This window comes from Gnatocerus cornutus, chromosome 7, assembly GCF_029298725.1.
Source record: "Gnatocerus cornutus isolate USDA-ARS CGAHR chromosome 7, icGnaCorn1.1, whole genome shotgun sequence".
Lineage (NCBI taxonomy): Eukaryota > Metazoa > Arthropoda > Insecta > Coleoptera > Tenebrionidae > Gnatocerus > Gnatocerus cornutus.
Window position 1 is genome coordinate 15,017,405 of NC_142239.1, and position 23,012 is coordinate 15,040,416.

The window sequence follows — 23,012 nt, forward strand, 5'->3', positions numbered from 1 at the left end:
GCCGTCGTGGTTCACTCGGCGGCGCCAACGTACGGCGAGTACCGCGGCGCTCTCGCGGAGTTTCGGCGAAACGAAACGTCAAGCAAGATGGTGTCCGCGTAGCGCTGCAGCGCCAGCGAGGGGAGTGGCGGCGGCGACGTTACACACGATCAACGCGGCGGTGGTGCGGTGGTGGTGAAGTAGTTACTACAACGACTGGTGGCGGTCGGGCCATCCGGTCTTCCCAAAAAAGCTAGAATCTAATCGAGTGAAAAAAAAAATATCGAGATCCCCCCCCGTTCCGACGCTCGGCGATAAGATGACCGTCGTCACCACATAGTGTGCCATGACACTGCTCCCAACGAATAAAAGACACACCCCTAAGCGATTCAACTAATCTGTGATAATTTTACTATGGCCGTTCGTATGGACAGTTCCGCTACGCCAAATAGGAAGATCAACTATAAAGTCACGGTATGTGTTTTGTTTTGGACGATGCGATCTGAAAGGTGCACGTTTCATGACCCCGCCCATTTTCATACTCCGTGCTTTAAGCGTGTGGTTGCGTAATGACCCTTCGATGGGTTTAAAATTTAAAGGGAGACCCATGACGACGCTCAGCTGTTTTTTTCCGCCGTGCGAAAATTCGACATATGGCTTGCTACGATGTGGGTGTACTATATCGGAAATCGAAGAGGGCAGACATAACCGCCCTCGTAAGCCGGAAGTCGTGACGTAGTCAGTTCCTATTCATCTGTCGCGTAACGTGAGCGGCGGCGGCGGCGACCGAAGCCGGCTTTTCATTGTTAACGTTATTTGTATGGTAGGCAGCGACAATCAACAGACGGAGATGACAGGTATTTTGACTTTTGACAAGAAATGACACTGTTTTATATGCGAATCGATAGTTGGTGGTCCTTGCAGGATCGCGACTTGAATGCTAACGCGATGGAAAGGTTTAGAAGGCGTAAAGTGACGTTAGAAGGGATGAAAGTCGCAATGAATGGGATCCGGAGAGCTTGAGAAAAAATTGGTTTTATAAGCGAATCGTGAGGACATTTCAGTCAGTGATGTCATGTGAAGTTAATTCAATTATTAAGTACCAGAATATCATCACTGATATTGATCATCATTACCTCGAACCATGAAACATAATAACGACCAAACATCCATTTTTATTTTTCGAAAATTTGCATATATCGATTCTGATTTATTTCCTCCGCCATGAAAATTTTACATCCATCTCCTCCACCGATCGTAAAGTTGTGCGCTTTTAAATGGACAGGACCTCACATAAAAAATACCCAAACACTCAAAGTCCAACTTTGTGCAGTGATTCATAATTTATGGTGTTTTGCACGAGACAACCAAATGAATTTAACGACTTAATTGGTCTGGGAATAGAGAACGTTGGTCGTAGCACCGGTGCATTGTGTCGGTTTTGACAGCCGCGTGTAAATTTTTAACTTTTAAAGGTGCCAGGTTCTGCAATTTCAGACAGACGTCTTAATTTATTTTATTCAAACTGGTTGAAAACTTGAAAGCCGCAGAAATTCGGAATGTTTTTCCAGTTTCCTATTAAACATTCTTCGCTCATTGATTTGCAAATGTGGAGCAATGAATTACAGTTACTTCGCCGGCTTTGTCGATTCGTATAAAATCGAATTATCTACACTTTTACAATGGAATGTTTTCATTTGCCGGCATTCAGAGACTTTAACGAAGGAATGTGCAGTTTCTGTCGTAATTTGACATTTCCGTGTGTTCTGCAGCAAACCTAAAAGTCCGCCCGATTTGAATAATTCAAGCAAACGCGTCACATTCCAACTTCACCTGAATTTTTGTCGAATTTCCTGCTCAACCATCTGGCCATCCTTCAAATGTGGAACTTTTCGTTAATCAGATCAACGGAGAAATTTACGTTTCCAAGTTCCGGAACCGGAGTTTTTTTTTCTAACATCCTGGACATGTTCGATAATAAAACGCGAAAGTGACTAATTAGTCATGAGCACCGCGGGTAATGAATTTTTAATTAACGAGTTTCCACATACACGCAACTTCTTGCAGGAATTTTGGGTAAAGTTTTTTTGGTTTCTTGCGTTCCGGATTTCGTTGTTCTTCTGATTATTTCGACGAGTTGCTATGTGCTCCAACACATGCTGTGACGTCGATAATCCAATAACCGAAAAATCAATGACTCCTTCGATGCCATGCCCTGGTAATTGGGTAAATCAATTCGGCCTTGGACGTGTTTTATTCGTACGTAAGGGCTCTTCAAGGAAAAAAATTAACGAGTTGATTTTATTGTTGACCACGATTTCACGCAGATGTGGGTTGAATACGTGGAACTCGCTTTAATAAGTGATAATGATAACCACGGACTCGCTGAAATAAGAGTTTTTTTGTAGTCTGTCGACTTTTCCTCTTTTTGAGTGCGTATAAAGCAGATGCCCGACAGCCATTAGCAGGGCATCGACTAAAATCAGCTTGTTGTTTCGATTTACGATGAGCAATAAATTGTGCTTTATGGTTCGGCATTAATTTAAATTCTCTGGATAGATAAATTAAAGATCGCAGCTCATCTCCAAGCACAGGAAATGACGCCGACGAGTTAATTAACTGATTTTGAGAAAATTCTACGAAAAGAAAAATATTGAAAATATTGAAAAACCTTGAAATCCGGGACAAGTAGGCCGAAGAAGATATTTTTGTACCTAGTAAAACTTTATGATGCTATTATCCTGGGACAAACCATACAATGGCGAGATTGTGGGTGTTATTAAACGACACGTGCTGGATAATTGGAGCAGAGTCGTAATGAAAAAAATGTGATTGAAATCCAAGTTTTCCCGTATTGATTGTGTATTTTCCGCGGCCATTACCCTTGTGATTAATGCACAATATTCGTAAGCCGAATGGAATGCCAAACGTACAACTGAGGAGTTATTTTTTAAAACTCAATAAATCCATTTCATACATTATTACAAGGGTTTAAGAAAAACGATAATTTGTTCAATTTACTTCAACTCTTTTGGCATAAGAGGGTAACACAATGTTTTAGCAAGAGGTTTCTCACTGAATAAAATATACACATTGCTAGATTTACCCAAAATAATCTCAAATTCACATCAAACCCACTATCAGTCAAAATTGGATTTATTGAGTTTTGAAAAATAACTCCTCAACTATACCCGATTCGTACAGGTGTGCTTTTCGGAAAATGACTGAAAATGAGCGCTTTCGACTAGACTAGTTTATGGTTATTAATTTTTATGGTTTTGTTTGCGTCCCGATCCGTCCGTCAGTCAATACAGACCACCATCTTGTCGATGCAATTGTAGTAAAAAGGTTGAAATTTCACGGTTTGTAAATTCATGAATCGTCATGTTTAAAGGTTAAGGGGATATCTAACAAACTGTAACGGTAAATTCTGTTTCAAAATTCTGCGTAAAGGAAAAATTATATGAAACATTTTAAACATCCAAACGTTAAATGCAGCATCTCCCTTCAACCCTCATTATTTGTAGACGGCACTCTTTTAGTGAGTTACCCATGGTCAGTCTGCTTACCACGGTAATAAAACCATAAATAAAAACTACTTCTTAAAACCCCAGCCCGAGTGGTTTAGATTATTATTACCATCATCTTGTGGTCAGGACAATAGCTAATAGTTTTGACTGCACTGATGGCCAAATTATTATTGCCCATGGCCAGTAAATCTTAAATACTTTGATAGTAGAGTCCGATATTTTACAAATTACACCCGTGAAACTTAATAATTACAATATCTCATTATTATTATTTAATGTTTATCTTCATAAATAAATTAAATTTTTCCCGAAAAGGTGGGATTTGTGTAATAGCAAAAATTGGAATTAATTAATGGATGCACTGGGATCTTCGAATTTTGTCCAAGATTTTTGTGAATGTAACAAAAAATAGTGAACATAATTATAAATAATTAAATTATATATAATAATTATATTCTGTTGCTTTAGTGATTGATCTATCTTTTAAAACCTTTAAATTACGAAAATTTTTTCAGTATTTTCACCACCCCAAAGTCATAATTTTGGCAACAAGACGTTATATTACTGTCTGGTTGTTCTCAAAATACGTATGTGTGAATTTTGAAAAGTTTACGCATGTGGAATGCTAAAAATTATTTTGCTTTCAGCCAAGTTTACGTATTTAATTAATCAAAAAGTCATTAAAGAATCATTTTACAAAAATTATATATAGCATTCAACATAGTGCACGTTGAACAGATTCATATGCAAAAAACAAAAAGCAATTTACTCAACTAGTTTTCGAGTAATCGTGTTTGGAAAAATACATTGAATTTGCCTTATATTCAAATTTGTTCGAAATACCCTTAAAAAATAAAGATAAAGACAAATATTTATCACCTAAAACTATTCTAAAACAATTTAAAATCCTAATTCATCAGATATAAAGTTCAAAATTTTGAAATGATTATCCTCAAAGCTACGTTCAGTTTGAATAAAAGAGAAAAATCTTGTTTCAGGCAAATTTAAGATTTTGTGTGTTTATGGAAAAGCTTCAGTTGTAAACTATCCCTTCGGCTACAAAATTGATTTATGGTACCCGCATTTCTACCTACCAGACCTCTCTGGTACAGAGAAAAGAGATGTTACTGCTAAACAAGGATAACATGTTTCGAATATGAAATTTTCCAAACACGATTTCTCAAAAACTATTAACTTTAAAAAAAATCTGTTTAGTCGACATTATGTAAAATTAGTCTACGCATGTGGAATGCTAAAAATTATTTTGCTTTCAGCCAAGTTTACGTATTTAATTAATCAAAAAGTCATTAAAGAATCATTTTACAAAAATTATATATAGCATTCAACATAGTGCACGTTGAACAGATTCATATGCAAAAAACAGAAAGCAATTTACCCAAATAGTTTTCGAGTAATCGTGTTTGGAAAAATACATTGAATTTGCCCTATACTGAAATTTGTTTGATATCCCCTTAATTGTAAAAGTGTTAACGGTTAAATGCCGAAAGAAAATTCTATTGATCGGATTATCACCGCGTAAATTGTCCATTGGATGTGGTGCTCTTAATTTGGTTTCGATGTTTCCCTAACACTCGTAATTATCTCAATTGGAATAATAACGATCACATATAAAAGGTGATTATCGGGAAAACAGGGACGCGATAACGCATTTAATTATAGCTAATGGGGCTAAAGCGAAAAATTTTGTCTCTGGTATTTTCGGAATTTCAGCTAATAGATTGAAAATTGTCGGCGCGATCCGAACCTAAGCCTGTGATTAAGATAACAAGTTTAATCACGTGACTTTATATCAAATAGTTGTGATAATAAAGATAGAGAGAGGGCTTCGACCTGATTGACGTCAGCGATATTTATTTTATTCACATTGTAGGAATTGAGGTGTGTTCATGTTACTCAACTGTGAATTTGATTGACCATGAAATGTATATACAAACAGAATTTTCCGATTTTTCGCAGTCTATTGGAAATGAAGAAAAAATTAATAGAACTTTTCACGTGTCACCTCCAGAGATTTTTTTTCATCTTGTCAGAAGTCTGCTCCAAAGTGTATAAAAGTGTAAACGGCTTTACCGTCTTCTACAAACAGCTTACGTCAAAACGTCAGTCGTTTAAAGTCAAGTTAAATATCACTTAAATAACAATAAACTAATCACATGCTGTAGAAGCGAATATGTAAATAAATACAATAGCGAACGCGTAATTGTTCAAATACCAAACATTTTAATAGTTTGTATTTTCATCCACAAATTTGCTAATTATTCCTTGAAAAATAAAAATTATTGCATTGGACCATGCCTATCACTCGCCTGTTTCCTGTACAAATTATTAATTCGGTGATAATTCAAATTGTAAAATTTATGAGGCGTAGTCGCCACATTTCGTGTGACGTCAGCGATAACAAATAATTGTAACCGTTTTTCGTTTTGGTAAAATGTAAGCGCGCTCGTTAAAAAAGATTAACTTGTTTAATGTATGGTTTAAGGTTATTGGCACAATTAATTTTTCAGTTATTCTCACTTAAAATGATGGCTGAGTGCAATCAAGAAGCATTGGCGTGAATACAGGGGTTTTGGGAAGGGGAAGTTATTTGATACGCCACTGGGTACAAATTGGGATTTGCATTGATAAAGTTTGTGTCTTGGGAAACACAAAAAGTCAATTTCTTTTGGTACAGTGGAAAAAAGTTTATTGTTCATTTCCTAGTCCTTGGAAAAAGTGCATCCGTCGTGGGCGAAATTTCCGCCGGACGATTTCGATCTTCAATCATAATCAAGCACTCTTATGCCTCCAAGCGTAGTTTCTACAATCACATCCGGGTCGAACGGGTCGTTTTGCAAATGCAAACGTTGCGGATACGCGCTGACCGTCCATCTTGCAATGGCAATTTTCGTTTTCTAGCGAAACATTCCGCACTCTCACCGCACACCCTCACTGGAAGATTCCTCCACGCGAAATTGATGGACTCGCCGTATTGTTGCGGTGATAGTGAGTAATCCCGTTGGCCTTGGTTACATTTACCATATAGAGTGGAAGGTCGATCGTGTGCATAAAGGAATAGACGGTCAATTTCAAAGTGGTAGCTATGAACGAGAATGAAACCAAGCCGAAGGAAAAAATCCGGGAATAACAATGATCCCTAGGCGGTTCCTTGCGGCACACCGGCGATCTCGCACAGCGCTCGCGGCCGCGCCGACAAGTAGAATGTTTGGAATGTCGAATTACAGTAAATGACACACATGTTCGGAAAGGTTAGTTTCTTCGGAAGACGTGGAAGGTGTCGCTCCTCGACTTCGACGCGTCGACGATCTATTTTAGAGACCTTCGTCGCAGAATTTCGAGAGGTCCTCTTTGATTGTGACCGCGGATGAACCTGCGCTGCATCGCGGTTGGCTTAGAAGATACATAGATAATCCAGTCGAGCGACGGCGTTCAGTGGCTCACCAGCCTTCGACTTAATCATGTGATCCGTGCATGTGTGTCATTTGTTTATGTGGCAGTGTTTTGTTTTCGAGCTGGGCCTGTTGCGTTAGTCGTGGTTTGGGTGATATGTGCCGTGCTTGGATTTTGGATAGTTTTGCGGTGACGCACCATCAGGGAATTAGGTGAGGGGAAAACAGAAAAACTCGCTGTTTTTTGTACCTGCAGGTCCTCTACGTCGTGCTAAGTTATTTATAGACTTATCTCCTTTTTTTACAATTCGGTCGATGACTTCCACTTATTTACTCCGACATAAAAGAAATCAAAGTTGCGCGATCTCAGGTCAGTCTTTTCGTCAGGTTTTACGAACCACCTATCTACAGATCAAAACATCTTTATCGCAATTGTGCAAACATCTCTCTTTCGGCAAACACGATAAGGAAGTTTTTCAACAAACCAATCGCTGTTTTGGTTTGATACTTGTTGATTTGTTGGGCTAGGTTAGGCTATCTTTGCTACTCACACGGACTGATTTTTTTGCGCGTTGTCTCCCAACAAGTATTTTTGGAACGTTACTGCATCAATCATTGTGGTTTCGCTGGCGCTAGCTCAATTTTTGAGCATTAATGGGGTCAATTACTGTTGATCACAAAAATCCGACGACCGTCTTGTCGGCGATTTATTGATAATGTAAACACGAACCCACTTATGCAATTTGTAAATGCTGCTCTGACCTTGAAAGAGGAGGAGTCCATGAACCCACCTTAAAATCATAAAGTAAAATGATGCGTACGAATATCAAATTTTGATAAGGATGTTAAGGTCATACAGTATCTTCTTGGGAATGTAAACATCGTACGAATTTAGAATATCAATCAGCCATTTGGTCAACTACTTGAAGAAAGAATGATGGGCAGGGGACAAAATTTTTGACTTTGATAGGAGAATTAGCCAAGGTCGCTTTGGCATTTGGAAATGAGACTTGTGCCAAATAACACAGTTATTACACGAATACTGAAAGGTCTAAGTTGCTAAAAGGTGCTGATGTAACCGTCTTGCGAGTGCCAACTGAAAATCCCATTCTGCAGGGATTTCAAAATTTGTGAATTTAGAACCTTTCCACATCTTTGAATCGTCGATTTCCTTTGGAATTTGTAATCCTGTTATACCTACTTGTCGGCAGGATAATTAAATGCCAACTTTTCAACGATTCGATAAAGTCTTCATACTTTCCAGTATAATGGAGTTTGGCTGAGTTCTTTACAAGATTGCATGTCATTATGTAAATATTGCTCCTCATGTCGATACAACTCACTTTTTTCCCAGTCGTGATGAATGAATGTCTCTGATCTAGTTTTCCAACAATATGTAGATTATGTAACAGATTCTCTGGGAATTAAGCAGTATAAACATTTTGGGCCAAGCATCAAACAAGTGCTTAAAGAAAGCAGTGACGCACCACGCAAAAATTGGAACCGGATACAACAAGATGTTACTACAAATTCCATTCACATTTAAATGAACAACAGTGGCCCAAGACTGGACCCTTGTGGTAAACCATCCATACAGTCGTGCCACTTCTTATTGTCCAAGATCTGCAGGAATGAAAGTAGATCGAGATCGAATTAGATAGAAAGAGGAACTGAAGTGGCGTTAATTTGAATGTTTCGCATCGCGAAGCAGACGAACGGTGACCTTGAGAGGGTCGACGGACCCGAAGTAGGCGCTGTCCGCTACCTCGGACACTAGAAACCGACGTCTTTGACAAAAGTCACGTCCGCGGTTTCTTCATTTTGAGCAGAAAAAAATCGTCTTGAATTACCCGATCGATAAGATTCCGCTTTTCGTCCTCGTGGTAGATCTTCGTCGGCGTGTGACGGCGCTTTGGAGTAGTGACCTCCACTAACCTAGATTCGCTTATATGCCGTGCGATTCTTCGGACGTGGCCGCGGCATTGAAGTGCATTCCTTCACGGAATGGACGGAGGAACGCGCAAGAAGTGGAAAAAAACTGGTTAGAATTTACCCCAAACAATGGGTCGTAAATCGCATTGATTCAGGATGATCTGCTGATTGCGGTTAACAATTTTCTCTCCAGGATGGAATGATAATTGACCAGCCAGGTGGCACCAAGAACTCTCTCGAGAGTCTTTTTTAGATGTTCTTCCTCTTAAAAAAGAGCATCCATTTCCATTAGCGAGCTTCCTTCGATCGACATCTGCTTCTGCCCTTTTGTAGTTCTCCCCTTCTTAAAAGGGGGTCTATTACACGACGTGCAAGAGTTTGCTGCTCCCGGATGTAAGTGAACGGGGCCGCAGCGGAGAGAGGCTTTCTACGATCACGTGACGAACGGCCTCACCATTGACACATTAACATGGTGCACTTCACCTCGTGCTCCACCCTCTTCAGGAAGACTAAAATTACCAACTCCAAAACTGAAATCTTCTTTATCTGTCGGGTCGATGACTCCTAATCTTAACATTGGCTTCGTGAAATTCTGACGCCGACATTGTATTTAAATTCGGTTCGACGACTTCCTACGTCTACTTATGGATTGAATTTTCGGCCAACGCCGCCATTTATGGGAGAAGTGAAACCGTGCAGCAAAAAGAATGTCTCTCCAAACTAACAATGACTGAGTCGTTCTTCGAATTGTGCCAATTTTAGATCTTATCTCTCCGTTATCATTAATCGATAATCAAACTTCCTCCATCTCTTTTTTCCTTTCGAGCTTAGTAAGTGGACCGCCGGTACCATCACCAAGAACGTCGTCAACCTAGACCTAGATTCCAACCAACAATCCGCCCCGATCCGCGTCCTCCTTGCTCGCAAAAAAGACGTAACGTGTTATGCGCTTCAAGGTCGTATTATCAGCTGGAAGTTTTCTTCGTCGTGATTCATCTGACTTACCCCTACTCTAACGACAATCTTATCAGAACGCGATTATTTTCGTAACGTCATTGCAGTATTAGGTCTTAGTTCTTACTCCCTTGAACATCAGTGACGTGAAGTAGTGCAGTTTTTCTTGGTTTTAAACGAATTCCTTTTTTGTTCTGTTTGTTTGATGTGATGGAGCCGCTGTTTGACTTTTTTTCTATGAAGGTAAATTTGATTTTGAGGCGATGCGTGTTTGTCATGGGTAAATAAAGCGTTTTGTTTATGAAGAATTATCTCACATGTGATAAGGTGTGAGTTGAAAGGTTACTTTTACGGGTTTATTTTTGAATTTTCGTGGCGGTAGCATTGGAATAACATAAACATTACATAAAAGGGAACTTGATACTGTTTTTTAGCTTTTACGTGATTGTAATTGGATAAATCTCGAATACAGACTTGTCAGCCTTCAATCATTGTTTATATTATTTATTAGTTTTCATGTTATAACAACTGTTTTATATTAAATCATTCTAAAATTATCCGGTTTTAAAGTAGGCGTCAACAATCACAATGCTTACAAAAATCAAAATGTCAGTGACGTGACAGAGGTACCAACTTATTTGAAATTTCAAAGCCTGTCCTGGAATTTATGCGACTTAAAAACAACATAAAACTGGTGGACTAAAAATGACACCGGAAACTGGGAAGGATCAAAGTGGAATATTTTTGACAAAATAAACAAATTTCGGAATTCGTAGACAATAGTTATTTATGCAACCGGTTGGGAAATACTTATAGTTATTTGCAGGACAAACGAATGGAAATTCTTAACTTAAAGTAACTGTTTTTCCTGTTCAGTTATTTCAGTGATACAAATTTCGTTTTTATGGCCATTTGAATATTAGCGTTTTATCTTTGTTCGTACATTTTCTTGGAAGTACCGAAATAACTCCGTTTGAAGTGAAGACGCTGATTCACTAATAAGAAACGCAGTGTGTATTTATCATGAAAAATAATTTAGAAAATGTTGGAGAACCTGTGTGGAAATTGTGTAAAACCCCGGCGATAAAAGCTGATAAGTAATTCTTAGCTATAAAAATAGTTTCTCAATCACCAACAAAATGTTCTGTTCTGATTAATAAGTACATTGTCATTTTTCCTTGGCGATAAGCACACCTGGTAAAGTCCAGTCATTTCGGAGCGATTTTCTTTGTTTGAATGCGTCTTTGTTGCAATGCATCTGGAGAAAACGTTATCGACTAAATATAACAAAGTCGGTTAAAAATAATAGCAAATAAGGAGCGAATCCGCCCAACTTTTCCCGATCCACCTGACCCCGTTGACTTTATTCGTGTTCGAAGTATTGATGCACGTGCACTATGGCGATGATTAATAGTGTTTTTGTTTTAGAATAGTAACGGCGGCGGATCGAGGACAGCGTCGTTCGGCGGCGTGAAGGGCGGTGGCGGCGGTGCGCCCATGGCCACCCAGCACCAGACGACGGGGGCCTACCGCCAGTGGGGCGGCGTCGGCGGCGGTCACCAGCACGGCCATCCAACAGGTAACACCTACTACCAGCGATATCCCGCCACCCAGGCAGCGACATCAGCCTCAGCGACAGCGGCCGTCGTCCAACAACAGCAACAGGCCTCGTACACTACTAACTCGACGACCACTACAACATACAACTCCTCGAACTCGGTGAGTTTGGCGGATGCGCCGGGCGAGGGATCACGATTGTGAGAATTATCTGATAAAAGATATGTTATCTTGCCGTTTGGGTTTTCTACGAGTGAGGTTAATTCGTGTGGGGCTTGCAGTACGGGAATCAAAGAGTGCCAACGGCCACGTCGCCATCGAACACGAGTAGCTCGAGCAGTCATACAGGGAGTCAAAGCGGCACTGTGTCCACTTCACTAAGTAACAACATGCCGAATAACACGAATTCGTCGCCAAACAACTCTTCCGGGTCCGAGCAACTGTCCAAAACTAACCTGTATATAAGAGGACTGAATCCCGGCACGACGGACAAGGACCTCGTCAACATGTGCCAGCAGTGAGTACCATACCAACACCTAAAGTCGACAAAAATTTCTAATCTAACAATATCTAATTACTCCAATTAGATTAAGCCAACAAATGCATTGTTTCCTTTTCCTTTATTATGAACTATTTTACTCGGGCGTGTTACATGACATTAGCTCTCGTGACAAATTACTTACTTTTTCTAGTTATTATTCATTTCGGAGTTATATTTATGTTATTTTCGGTTTTTATCAAGATTATCGTTCTTTAATGTTATTCTAATTTCAAAAAAACAAACATCATTTGTGGTGACAGTTTATTGAAATGTCCCGTTTTATTAATGACGCAATTTGCTCAATTTCATTGTCTCGCCTTTTATGTATTGTTCTGTCACTATTTTTAATTTTTTTTTTTCGAAATACAGTCGAGTTTCTATAACGAGAATCCTCAGCAATTTAAAAAAACAATTTAATTAAGTAAAATAACAAAAATGACGTTTCCTTCTCATTTTATTTGATTACACTGTGTAACAACAAAAATAATTATGTTATTTTTTTCATATTTATCGTTAGAAACTAACGTACTTTTTGACATGTCATTGGTTTTGTCGAAATGTTATATTAAGAGGAAAAAATATTTTCAAAAATTTCTGTCTTCGCTCTTTTCCTCACTGCGAATTAAAAAGTGCCCGCAAGATGACAATGTGAATTATTTGTGAACTATTTATCTACGTAAGGGGGTGTTATACATATAACAATTAAATAAGTCTTAAAATAACTTAAAATAATTTTTGTGCCGAAATTTTGGGAAGTTTATTTCGGCATTAAAATCTCCAAATCGGCTATGTCAAGGGTTCAATTTTTTTTGTGGAAATAAAGACATGGTATCTGTTAGTCTTTAAAGTCAATAACTTTTACAAATCCTAGTATCTAGAGAACTTCAAGATCATTTCACTAACTGCTATTTTGGGTTGCTGTTATTTTCCATTTGCTAACAAAAAGGAAAAGTACAAAAATTGTATTTTGAATTTTTAACGTAAAACCGCATTTTATTTTCATAGTTTATTGTTTTTTTTTTAACATTTTTGTTTTATTTTGTAAATATAATTGTTAATTTTCCAAAGCGAGAAACAAATGAATTTATATTCTTTAAAAGAAAGCCAAATTGCAACTATATTAACAAAAAAATCAGATAAATATGACTTTTGTAAAATTTTGTTACACAGTGTTATCTTAAAATTATTTTTATAGCTCCATTTAAGTAATTAATTTTTGCTTTTAGTTATTGATTTTTTTTGCATTTGTTGGCTCTTGAAGTAATTAAACCGCAGCTTTGGATTTTAAAACGTGTTGGTAGCCTTGTCATTTTGCCAGAGCTGCCAACTGTCTTGAGATTCCCTAGCGCTAGAAAATCATTTTTGTCTACTTCCATGCCTCGACACTCTTCTCCTCTTTTCTCACCTGTCCCCTTTTCAAGGTTCGGTACCATCATCTCCACCAAAGCCATTCTGGACAAGACAACAAACAAATGTAAAGGTGAGCGCTCCCCCGACGCCTATCTAACTTCATTGAAATTGTCTCTTGTCTCCAGGTTATGGATTTGTTGATTTTGAAAGTCCGTCGGCCGCAGAGGGTGCTGTGAAGGCGCTCACCGCAAATAATATTCAGGCTCAAATGGCGAAAGTGGGTATATGGTATCATCAGCGTAGACAAGCCACTGTACGTTTGCATGCAAGTAATACCTAGCTTTACCTACAAGCTCTGTCACGGTGCTTACACCGGAGCGGTTTTTTTCACAGATTTTTCATTGCTATTTTAACACGAAACGCGACTTGGAGGTTGGAGAATGCTAATCTTATTGAAGAATTCGAACCATCATGGGCCATCGATGTATTATTTACCTTGTTTTTTCGTTATCTGATGTTTACGATGAGCTTATCTCATGACGCGCAACAAGGAAACCAGACTTGCGACTTGCACAATTTGAAATTATTACAATCAAAACCATCATCTATTAGTTTTATTGCTTGATTATGGTGCTAATGAAGTTCAGATTGCCAAGCAGACGTCATGATTTTATGAGACTAAGAACTTGGAAACTTTATTCGATAGCCTGATATTGGTAGACTTTGCGAGCTATTTCAGAAATATTACTTTCTAATGACTCTGGATCATTGTACCGAGTTTATACGACGGGAATGACGTCGGCAATTTACAAACATATTTAACTCGAAGACCAAACATGGGGCCCTGATGTGCAATAAACAAGAGTGTGCGATTTTTACTAATTAGGAACAGTGACGATGACGTGGCGGAACTACGTTTGATAATAAAAATACAGAACTGGGCGTTTTACACAAAAGCGAACTTCGTACTAATAACAACATTACTGTAATCTCTTTGATAAGTCAGTTATATTGTTTCTATAATTTCACGATGGTTTTACGTTATCATTAAAGGAATTGAATCAAATTTTAAAACAATGCGCTTTTAGGAATGTGCATTAACAACATGTGAACATAAAACTGCTTCAGTTTGCTCCATAGCGCAAATAATCACTATTGTTTATGATTACAATTGAAAGACATTAAAAAGGCTTAAATTTAACGTTCGTTAAGTGCAATAAAAATGATAAGTAAGGAAACAGTAGTACCAATTACACACACGATTTAGAATTTCAACTAACTTGGGAACTCTCCAAACTGACAAAAGCTTCAGTTTTAAGTGAATTTCTTTTATCGGAAAAGCATTCTCCACCACGCGAAGTCACATTTCAGATGGCTGTCATTTATGTTTATCGCCAATTCTTACCTAACTGAAAGTAACGAGTGTTTTTGCGTCTGTTTGTTTTTTTTTTACCGCAATCGTGTGTAATTCAACACCCTGAAAAACGGGAATTTTTTGCACAGTCCATCCACTGATTCCGAGGCTGTGACAGAGTAGTAAAATCAATAACAAAACTCAATTCTAGTGTCGAGGAATGGCAGTTATGTCTCACCATGGAAACCACTAGACTTGATTTTAGTTCTTTTTATTTATTTATGTATTTATTTATTATTGTAGTTTAGAATTGTCATGTGCTATGCATAGATGCATGAAAATTTAGGTTACTTTGATGCCCTGCCCTTCGAGATTAAATCCTGATAAATTGATAGAATAATGCCTGAAGTATCATGATCAGTATGTGAAGTGGGCACTGTAAAATATGCATTTTTGTTAGAAATCGTAGGTTTGTTTCATGGAACGATAGTTGGCGTGCTGTGCTTGGATCATCCATGAAACAGATTCCGTTTGTTATATAAAACTTTGAGGTTGCATGTTGTAATATAACAACAACCTTTTGCATTATTGTACAGTTGAGACATCTAATTGTGGATTGTGGCACTTATTTCCCCAACTAACAAATCTTGATGGCGGAGGGCAAATTTCACAATTTAGTGAAACTAGCCCGAGTAGTACAGGTCACTCCTTATCAAACCTATCAATAAATAAAGACACGGAATGACCTGTACGACACGTACACGCACCGTCTACTGCAGTAAATTAATGATAAGAATTAATTCACTGCATTTGTGTGTCGCTTTTTTGTCTTTCCCCCCTTTAATCGCCCCCATCTTTTGTCGACAGCAACAAGAGCAGGACCCCACAAATTTGTACATAGCAAACCTGCCCCAACATTACAAAGAATCAGATTTGGACAATCTCCTGTCGAAGTACGGTCAGGTGATCTCGACACGGATCCTTCGCGATTCAATGGGAATTTCGAAAGGCGTCGGTTTCGCGCGGATGGAAAACAAAGATAAATGCGAACAGATCATCACGATGTTCAATGGAAACACGTTGCCCGGAAGTAAAGAACCCCTGTTGGTTAAATTCGCTGATGGCGGAAATAAAAAGAAAAACATGTATAAAAACAACGAGAATGCCAAAATGTGGCGAGATGGGACTGAAGGAATGGCGGTCGCTGGGTACGATCCCAACACGTTAGCGCAGAATGGAGTCGCGGCGCAACATATGATACCTGCAGCTATTTCCAACTTCAGGGCACCTTACGGACAGGTAATTTGACTACACCATTTGGACATCACACAAGTGGTACTTGAAATAATTTTATGGCCCAGTTTTCCAGTTGGGACATTACATTTCATGCTTGTTTCGTGTGAAAACTGTTATTTTTATTGTTTCTGGCTTTCCACTTGCGAGAGTTAATGACAGTTAACAGGTTACAAGACATTCACGCATTACACACTCCACAGTTGTGGGTAAAAGTAGATTTTATGGCGTTGTTCAGTGTTACAATTCAAAATCAAAATGCAATGACAAACTAAAGGTTTAAATATAATATTAGGTCGATATTCTGCGTTATATTTAGTTTAAATTTAGCCTTGCGCTGATGCAATTAATTAAACTTGCATTTGTCAATTGTCAATGAGTCTTCATTCAACGTAATTAAATTTAACCAATTTCGATTGGTTTCCACGCTTAAATCGACAGTTTGACATCCTTATTTTAACTAAAATTCTTGTTTCTAAATTCTACGCTCATTATTTTACCAAAGAAGTATTCTTGACAATTGACAATTCGCCTGAGATTGAACGTCGAATGATTTTTTCTATTTCCTAGTAATAAAATGCTCATTTTATAGAACAAATCTCATTATTAAAACAATATTTTGATCAAAAGGATGATTCTTTACAACGCAACGCGAATAAATATTTAAATAAAAAAATACAATTTGCATTATCATTGAAATGTTTGTTGCTACGATTGGCTTGTTTGTAAAATACGTGACATTTCACGTAAATTATGTAATTTGGCGGTTTAGAATCTGAAAGTGTCTTCGCAATAATAAATAACTAAAGAGAGAATCCCACAAGATGTTCTGAACGAAACTGCAGTTGCATTATCGAATTTATTGCCAGAAAAATCAAAATTTGTGTAGGAAAAAAGGACGTAAGCAATATTTTTTTAATCCTACGAAATTGGGAAAAAAATTGTATGAAACACGTGAATAAACAAATCTTGTTCACTCAAAAACATCATCTCTGCATCGCACGTTAAATTACACTGATCAACCCAGCTTTTGTTACACGATTTCTGTAATGAGATTCAAATATATTTATCTCACCTCAATTCAAAAACAACAATATTTTGTTTCTGTCACCCTCAGTTTTTTTTATGACAATCACATATACAGGGTCCGGCAACACTTATGGACATTTTTAAAATCGCCTTTATTTATCAAGATAACTTTTTAAAAATTTGTGTACGCTTGTGGTTAACAAAGCTCTAGAATCTGTAGCAAAAACTTATTTTTTATCACCGATAATTTTGGCGTCGCTACGGTTTAGAAATGGAAATTTTTTTTTTTCAATATAAATGTGTCAAACTTAAGTTATTTTAGATTTTTGTGCGAATTGTGTTTAAAATATGAGCAAGAAATGCTGAATTATTGAGTGTTTCCTCAAAAATTCAAAAATCTTTCTTAGGCATCGCGACGCTAGACTAGCGGTGATAAATAACTAAATAAATTTTTGCGTCGAGTTGTGGTGCTTAATCAACCCTAAGCAAATTTGTAAATTTTTATCTTTAAAATTAAAGGCGATTTTTGGTAACCACATAGCGCAAAATTATAAAGTTAGTAATGATTACTGGCTACTGATTACTGCTAAGGCTTCAAGAAAAACCTATCCGAAGCCAAGTACTAACGAAAGTTACAAATATTGTATTTAAGTGTGTATAAATTACGATCTAATGTATCTTTGTTGTTAAAATATTGTTTTGATTGTCACAGAAAAAGTGACGTGTCAATTTTTTTTTTAATAAATTTTTGTTAAGAATTTATAGTACTCTCAAAATTAGACGCGAGATTTTGTGACACAAAAAAAAAATAAATTTTGTAGACCAGTGTTATTTTTTCGTGGATAAAATTCGTCTTTATTCACTTATTCCATAAATACATATCTATTATTTTTCTAAACAGGGGTTTTTGAAGGCTCAAAATTCAAAACGCAGCTTTGTTTGGCAGTTTTACACAAGACGGATTTAAATTCGTGTTTTTTGTTAAATAAACTTTGGACTTTTTAACGCTCCCACGTTTTAAAGTAAATTACACTTAATACTATATTATTAATTCTAATTAATTGTTGCTAAATCGATAATTGCTTAATTGATAAAGCCCGAAATTAAATTAATTAATCGTGCCATGTAAGCCTCCAATTAGAGACTGTTTTTAAAGAAACGCTCGTTTTTGCAGATAGAAAATAAGAAAATTAGTACTTTGGTGCGTTATAAATTACCACAGATTGTAGTTGTAAACAAGTTTTTCAATGGAAAATTATCGTATCACTTTACATATCAATTAGCAACTAGTTGGAATTTTCTAAAATACTGGTTTTGTGGTGTGAAACTAGAAAGAACTTAAAACAAAACAAAAAGGTTAAATCGTGCTGACTTCTACATTATTGACCTGAAACAAGCGAGATTATACTAATTTAGACGTTTTTTGTCCCTCACATAACAGAACTAGCCACAGTATCGACTTTTTTTTTTCATTGATAAATTAGAATGGTTGAATGACCGTGGACGGGATTATCAGTCCGGCGCCCTTCATTTTTTATGCGTGATAAACTCGAGAAAAAATGCGAATTTCAACAAGTGGAGATATCGATTGAAAATCGTATTCAATTAGCTTGAAGAACGCCTCAAGTCTTCTTATCGCATTGTGTACAAGATTAATCACACACCACTGTAATTAGCCGGTAGAATATGACATGAAAGCTGATAAGGTAGTTAAAGCGCCTTCCATTAATTAAGTGTATTTGCTTGGCGGCAATTATCGGTTGTTTATAATAATGTTTTGTTTTTAGTACGCTGGATACGCGCCCAGCGCGCAGTGGGTCCCCCAATACGTAATGCCCGCGCCGATGCCCCCTGTAGACGACAGCTACAATTTGACAGGGCACATGGCGCCGTACAAGAGCGACGGCCAAGGTCCTAGAGGCATCCCCATGATGCTGCCATCTCCAGAGGCAGCCGTTCAGTACACGAACATGATACCTCAGGTAAGAGATCGTTGAGTTGGACTCAACTGAAGACTTACAGTTGAGTGACTTTAAGGACATGGTTTGTTTGCAGCTGACCGCTCAGATGCAGGCCATGCAGTTAGGCACTGGGTCATACATCTCACAGCCGTACTCGTATTATCCGTCACATGTCATCCATACCGTCGCCATGGGTGATTCGGAACACACATCCAACGCGGCTAGTCCCGAGGATCCATATCAGGCGTATCCGCCTGCACCTCCTAAATAAGTTTCAGACTTAGAATGAGAGAAATTTTTTCACATAAAAAAAGGAAAAAATAATTAACATTTTACGATGTCGCAAAGTTGACTGTGCGGATTGTACCGGGCGATTAGTTTGTAATTTTTTTGGAAACTCTTCCGAGTAGTCGAAGCACTGAAAGTGGTTCTGTTAGTTTTTTTCGTTTTTGTAGGATAGCTATTTATAAAGTTTAAGTGAGGGCACGATCTGCAGATTTGACTGTGTGGACTGTGTTTATATTATAGTTATATCGTTTGACAATTTGTTTTGCTGCTGTTCGGTTCTTTTTCTTGAGTTCATCCGAGTACGCCATTGTTACAAGATTTTTAAAAAATGACTGAAAATATGTGTAAAGTAGGTATTTTTGATACAGTATGTTCCTAGTTTCAAACATTGTATTAAAAATATGGAAATAACTGGTCATCTGTGTAAGAAAACGGATTATTTTCTGTTAATGTTTTCGCTTAGTATAGAAATGTGTGTACATATGTTGAAAGAGAGCGGATTTTTTTCTTACATGGATCGAGCATACCAACACATTAAAAAAAAGTGTAGATTTTTAGATAAGTAGATAATGAAAGTGAAGAACACGAAACATCGTTTTTAAGATACAAAGGTCTGACGGTAGATAGCTTAAAAATACAGCAGTGAAATGATGAAACCGTATTTGATCTTCCCAAGCCGAAATGGCATAGGTTAGGTAAATTAGCAATTTTATTTTTTGATGAAGATCTACATAGGTAGTTGTGTGCGCAACGCAGATGCGATAAAAACTGCTCATTGAAATCAAATAATTCTTCCTAATTACCATCTATACAATATGAACTGAACTTCCAATATTGTCTTTATTTATTTTTCGTTTAATTATACAGTTATAGCCTTTAATTTATTAAGCTTTTCACTTGTCAAAACCACCGTTTTGTTTAACACCGCAGTCGGTACATTTCTCGCAAGTTTTGGGGTAGTTTTGTTGAGTGGAAGGCGCCTTGTAATATATGATTTTCGACTTGGATAACCATCAGTTTGACATTCCAGTCTCTGAACACAGAAATTTATTTATTACCGGTTTCATTTAGAAAAGTTTCCCTTTTGTACAGTTTTTATATAGTGCAATTTTGTTTTTATTTTTTAGATTTATTTATATTTATATATTTAAAATGAAAAGTATATATGCTCGGGATTCTTTTATAAATGGACTGAATTTATTTATTTTGATGATAGGTATGCTACGACTGAGACAGCTGTGATTTTTTTTGTGTCAACTTATATGTTTATTTTATTTTCCTTTGAGCGCGTATTGGATTGGTTGGGTCGTAGTGTATTTGTCATGAAGTCGACATTTTCGGTTTAATTACAATTGTGACACAAGCCTTTTTGAAAATCGAGACGAGGCTACCTGGTCTTCAAGCTCCTTCCCTCCTTTTCGTTTAGTGTTGTCTTATCTTTGTTGTCGCTTTTTGATTTGTGCGTAAAAGGCCAGGTTATGAATGGATTTTACTACACGTTATTGAAATCGTGCCTTTTCAGATTGTCCATTGACAGGGATATACTGAAATATTTTAATATATTTTTTTAACTCGGTGTTTTCATGAAAACCGACAACCAAATTTTTAACTTCTAGTTGTTTCTATGTTGTAGACAGTTGTAATGTTCGTTTCCGTTGTTCATTTCGATTTGATTGGAGGTCAGGGTATAGTGCGAAGACACATTGTAACCACTGCTATTGCAGAGTGTCTTTACGGCCCTCCATCCAAGATTCGTTTGTGTGTAATAGCTAAGCTAACAAATTTATAGGGGATTTTTCGATTATCTGCTCGGCCTTCGGGGTTAAAGAAAAATCCACACCGTAATGCTTAAATATGCCTTATATAGAAGTTCAGAGTTAAACAAGAGAACAATGCTTATGACAACACGGCGACTTGATGACCATACAATATTTGATTTGGACTAGGTAGACACCATCGACTTTTGTACACCTGGCGGCCCTCGCGAGTTCACTTTCTTTCTATATTTTTTTTCTCTCAGACATTGTTTGTTTTCGTTGGAGTCGAGGGGGCCGTCGCGACGCCCTTCCCTCCCAAATCTCGTACTGAATGCCTATGTAAAGTATATTTGAGGAATAGCTGAAACCAAATATTGTATTGACAACACTTACACTAATACGAGAAATTTTTACATTGTTAACTGATAGGCTCAGTTTATTTTTGGTATACCGATACCACTCACGGGTGGTACATTAACTATTTTTAGACCGTATTAACGATGAAGTCAGCGACTACCTATTATAAGTCTCGGCTGGAATAAGTTCCGGCCACTGTATAAAGTACGCGGATGACCGCACTTAAGCTAAGATAGCTTCTAGAGTAGTTTAGAGTGTTTAGTTTTAGGCATTAGCTTAGATAGTGTTAAGATAAAGAAATAAAACTAGTTAGAACGTAGGTTTAGGCGTAAGATGAAAGTGAAGAGATAAAAGTAACAATGTTGGCCTGGGCTGAGGCACGAGAGCGGTTTTTAGTTAGTGTTTATATAAATATAGTATATATAATTCATGCTGGATTGGTGGCCACGTTTAGCAGCAACGTCCTTTTGACTTGTTGGTGAGGAGTGGCTGGACTCCAGGTGGTGTTTAGTCATAAAGGTGCATCGCTGCGGGCCTCAGCCGATGCAGAGACTAATTCTATGTCTCGTGGTTGAATACGTTAGCATAAGTAAGTGTTTTTTATTGTTGATTAAGTTAAATCTGTATGTTTGTTTTGATTCTTTTGTATTGTAAGTCTATTTCCTTTGTGTTGGTAATAAATTGTATTTGTCCAGGCATCATTTTATTCTTTTACAATTTTACAATTAATCAATAAATCTATCCAAAGTGCTAAGTTTTAAAAAAAAAGTGAAACGAGTTATCAAGTCTAGTGGAATTCGAATAATAGTAAGCTAGACATACGTCGACGACACAATAGAAAATATCAAAATACAACAACAGACGCCTGAATCTAAAATCAAACTTCAGATTCTTTCTCCTGTGGTCGAAATTGATAAAGAAAGTATTTTCGCCGAAAAAATTTAAGTCATAAAAATCAACGGAGCTTTGGATCGAAAAACTTTGGACAAATTCTTGTACCTAAGGTCCGAATTGATGCAAAAAGTTGGTTTTTGAATTCATTTTTGGTTTCAGTTCCTCGTTATCTGGGATACTTTCATAGAAATTCTTGATTGTCTTTTGTATTTTGCATTTTCCGCGTCCAAGTGAAATGTCAAGCTATCAAGTTCAGTGGAATTTGAATAAAACCAAACTAAGTCATACGTCTACAAACCATCTAAATATTAAAATAAAACAACAACCCGCTTGAATCTAAAATCAGATTTCAGATTGTTTTTTCTGAGGTCGAAATTAATAAAGAGAATATTTTTCTGTTATGATTTTCGCTAAATATTAAGTGTATAATTGGTTGCCTAAACCCAGACTCTATTTTAATATTAAATACAATAAACTTTAGAATATTAAATGTTTTCTCTTGAGATAAAAATAACAGTCATGTTTTTAAATTTTTGCGAAAAAATTCGACTTTGTATTCCAATATTTAAACATCGATAAAGAATGACGAAGAACCGACCATATTTTCATGTTCCTGACGTCCAAATTAATAAAAAAATCCATTTTGAGAAGATTTTAATTTTTGTGGACATCGACTCAAACCATGAACTAACCACTTTGGTATTTTTTCGAGCTCCAAGTTTTTTAAATCGACGCCAAACCTTATTCACAACATATTTTGGCACAAATAGCTTGAAAAAAAAAATGTTGGCATATTTTTAACACTAAATAATTTTTGCCATCTATT

The 23,012-nt window shown here is 37.1% G+C and overlaps 1 protein-coding gene across 3 annotated transcripts; it reads left to right on the plus strand.

Moving 5' to 3' along the window:
* Positions 1–367: 367 nt before the first annotated feature.
* Positions 368–21,988, plus strand: shep (RNA binding motif single stranded interacting protein alan shepard). Of its 3 annotated transcripts, none has more exons than XM_088041942.1 (8): positions 368–453; positions 11,234–11,524; positions 11,644–11,879; positions 13,325–13,383; positions 13,439–13,566; positions 15,475–15,906; positions 18,717–18,911; positions 18,985–21,988. In XM_088041942.1, the coding sequence occupies exons 1-8, from the start codon at positions 394–396 to the stop codon at positions 19,159–19,161; spliced, it is 1,578 nt and encodes a 525-aa protein (XP_087898068.1). In that variant the 5' UTR covers positions 368–393; the 3' UTR covers positions 19,162–21,988. The 3 variants fall into 3 exon arrangements, with proteins under 3 accessions (XP_087898068.1, XP_087898070.1, XP_087898069.1); XM_088041944.1 differs by having other exon boundaries at positions 13,439–13,530; XM_088041943.1 differs by lacking the exon at positions 368–453 and adding an exon at positions 9,950–10,048.
* Positions 21,989–23,012: the final 1,024 nt, after the last annotated feature.